Below are 3,253 nucleotides of genomic sequence, written 5' to 3'. Positions count from 1 at the left end.
CAAAGAGCCAGGAAATGGCAGAACTACTTTCTAGGTGGTTGGGTGGGAGAAGGTTAAGGAAGCCTCCTAGATGTTTTTGAAGCTTTGGCTTGTGTGGCTGGGGACAAATGGAATGAAGAAATTCATGCTGATGTGGAAAAGGTCACAACCTGGGATGAACCCAAGGGCTCCAGGGGTGGCATCACTAGCTTGGTGTCACCCAGTGTGGTAACTCATGGTGTCACTGCCCCCCATGGACTTTCTTCTATACCAGACCATACAGAATCCTTAGTAATGTTTTTTGAACTAATGTTACTCATAAATCGTAATTCCCCTATATCACTCGTTCTTGTCCTTTAATTACTATTTCATTCTCAAAAAAGTTATTGATACAGGTTCACAAATACTAATTACCACAATATTGTAGCTAAAACACCAGAAAATTTGACAAAATCAATGACTATAAAAACACTAGCAGCAAGGAAAACAACAGTGCCTGCTTGTAGCATTTGCGGAAGAAACCATATGATCTGAAGTGTCATTGTAATTGGGTGATTGTGTGCCATGGATCGATTTCCCATAGCCTTTCTAGCCATGGTGTAACTCCTACCAAATGATTGAGTGGAAGTATGTAAATAAGATACTTATAGCTCATCAAGGGAATTGGACTGGTTGCTAATAATGCAAATAAGGTGCATGGTGCTCTTGTGGTGGGAGTGGGACCATGCAAATAAGGTGTATGGAACCCTAACAAAGGAATTGGTCAGTTTTGCCATTCTGCTGGGCTTAAAATGAGCCATCCCAGAGATGGAAAGGAGAGGACCTCACTACCACCAAGAAAGAAGAGCTAGGAGTGGAATGTGTCCTTTGGACCCGGGATCCCTGCACTGAGAACCTCCTAGACCCAGAAGACAGAGAGCGGGAGCTGTAACACGGAAGACAGTGAGAGATGTCAGCACATAGTGGCAAGAGCGATAGTGGTGCAAGACAGCAGGAACCAGGAGATGGCATGAGATGGCTGCGATCGGGCTTGCCAACCCATGGAGCTAGCAAGTTTGTAATACTTGCCTGAGCAGGGCAGAGGCTAGGCCAAGTGGCTGAGAGGTTGGAGAGAGGCCTGTGTGTGGGCACGGCTGAGAAGCTGTCCTGATTGAAGAACTGTCTCCTGAGTCATCTCTGATCCCACGTTGTACCCTGTTACTTCCCGAATAAACCCCATAATCCTAAGTATTGTCTGTGAGTTCTATATGGCCATTGCAATGAATTCTCGAACCCAGCAGAGAAGTACAGAGTGCTGTGGAGGGGACGGCTGGTGTCAGAATTGGTAAAAAGGTTGGAGAGAAGGTATGTCTGACCTCCACTTCATAGGAATCGGCCTTGGGCTGATGCTGATGGTGATTCTACTTCCCCCTTGTGAAATTAGAGGAGGTCAGACGCTGCTGTCACGTCATTTTTACAGTAATAATGACAGCTCTGATTGGAGTGCAGTAGAAGGTCCAAAAAATAAATTAGCATAGAGTTTTAGCCGCGTAGGTACATTGATACATGTAAGCTGGGCTTACAAAAAATATTTTTTGTTTTTATAACTAACTACAAGGATATTTTTATAGACAATCATTTTGGTGTCAGCCCCTCTGACAGTGTCAGCGGGTGTGGTCCACACATCCCGTACTCCCTTAGTGATGCCACTGGGCTCCAGAGTGTGACAGCATCCTTGACCTCCACCAAAAACACCCATATACACATGTGCACACACATGCACACGCATACAATGCATTTGCACACTCACACAGGTGCACACTCACACTTCCCCAGTGTGACTCGAATACTTCTGCCCCTACCCCCTTCCTCTTCTTGATTCCCCCACACACACCCCACTCCACCCCATCCCCATTATGACCCTACTTACTGGTGGAGGAACGGGCTCTGGGGCTGGCTGGGTCTCCACAGCCTCCTCCCTAAACAGGAGAAAACCCCCGGTGGGCGAGGGGTTCAGCTCAGGGTTTGTGCCTTGCAGACACCTTCTCTCAGCCTCCAGGTCTCTCTCAGCTCTACCACCCCAACCTCACCCCCTTGGCTTTCAGATCTTGGAGGGGCTCCTCATTCCATCACATGTCCAGTGGTGTCATGGCCCCTAAAGGAGAAGCTCATGAACAAAGAATTCTGAGATTAGAGTAAGGAGGTTCCTTGGAGGGCATTTATTCTAACATCCTATTTTACAGATGGGTAAATTGAGGCCCAAAGGGGGCCTGACTTGGCCTAAGTCCTATTCAGGTGAGGGGCAATCAGAACTAGGGTCCATCTCACCTGTAACTTAGCCAGCTTGCTGGGGACAGAGGACAGGGCAGGGGTGGTGTAAAGGGATGACTCACCCTCTTTCGGGTGTTTTAGGTCCTGGCTTTGATGGCTGGAAGGGGCTGTCAGTCTTTTCCTCCAGGGTCACTGTGAACATTAGGGGCATTGTTTCCTGGGAACTGTCCTCATGTTCCCCTGGGCCCAGCTTTGGCAGAGTGTCCTGCGGCTTGTTATGTGGGATGCCTGCCTCCTGAGGGAGATTGTCTCCCAGGGGTTGTCCACAGCTGTCCAAGGTGCAACAAGGCTCTGTTGACTGTGTTATGTCTGCTGCCTGGTGATCTGGGGTGGGTTGATCCTCCAGGCCCTGCCAAGGACAACGATACCAAGGATGGGGAGCCCCATCTTGGCTCCCAGGTAAATTGTAACACCCAAAGACCAGCCATCACACACACGCATGCATGCACATAAATACATGTGCACACTCACACACACAAACGTGTACACTCACACCTTCCCCAATTGGACTCCAAATACTCCAATATTTCTGCCCCTTTCTCCTGGGTCCAGGCACGGCAGGCATCATCTTACTGAGTTTTCCCAGCACTCCTAGAAGGTAGCACAGGTACCCCCATGTTGAGGGAATGAGGAAATGGAGACCCAGAGAATGTGCAGCCTAGCCAAAGCCATAATCCACCCGCTTTGTTGCAGAGTTGGAAAGGGAGCCTGGAGAAAGTGAGAAAACTTCTTTTAATTGGGATTTCTCTAAAGCGATTGCAAAGGATAAGAGTCTTTCATGGTGCTCTTTAAAAAAAAAGAGGGTTTTCAATGGCCAACATCATTCTTAATGGAGAGAGGCTGAAAACATTCCCCTTGAAAACAAGAACAAGACAAGGATGCCCTTTATCACCACTCCTATTTAACATTGTGCTGGAAGTTCTAGCTAGAGCAATAAGGCAAGAAAAAGAAATAAAGGGCATCC

General features: G+C 47.9%; 1 protein-coding gene across 1 annotated transcript in view; it reads right to left on the bottom strand.

Annotated features, from left to right (window-relative positions):
- Positions 1-2,347: 2,347 nt before the first annotated feature.
- Positions 2,348-3,253, bottom strand: part of LOC101353055 (spermatogenesis-associated protein 21-like) — a 12,574-nt gene continuing 11,668 nt past the window's right edge. The window contains exon 4 of the mRNA XM_004377278.2: positions 2,348-2,638. Within this exon, the coding sequence (XP_004377335.2) occupies positions 2,348-2,638 (291 nt within the window). The remainder of the gene's footprint in view (positions 2,639-3,253) is intronic.

Source organism: Trichechus manatus, unplaced genomic scaffold, assembly GCF_000243295.1.
Source record: "Trichechus manatus latirostris isolate Lorelei unplaced genomic scaffold, TriManLat1.0 scaffold00048, whole genome shotgun sequence".
NCBI lineage: Eukaryota > Metazoa > Chordata > Mammalia > Sirenia > Trichechidae > Trichechus > Trichechus manatus.
Note: the sequence above shows the minus strand (reverse complement) of the source record. Positions and strands in the feature narration are given on the sequence as shown.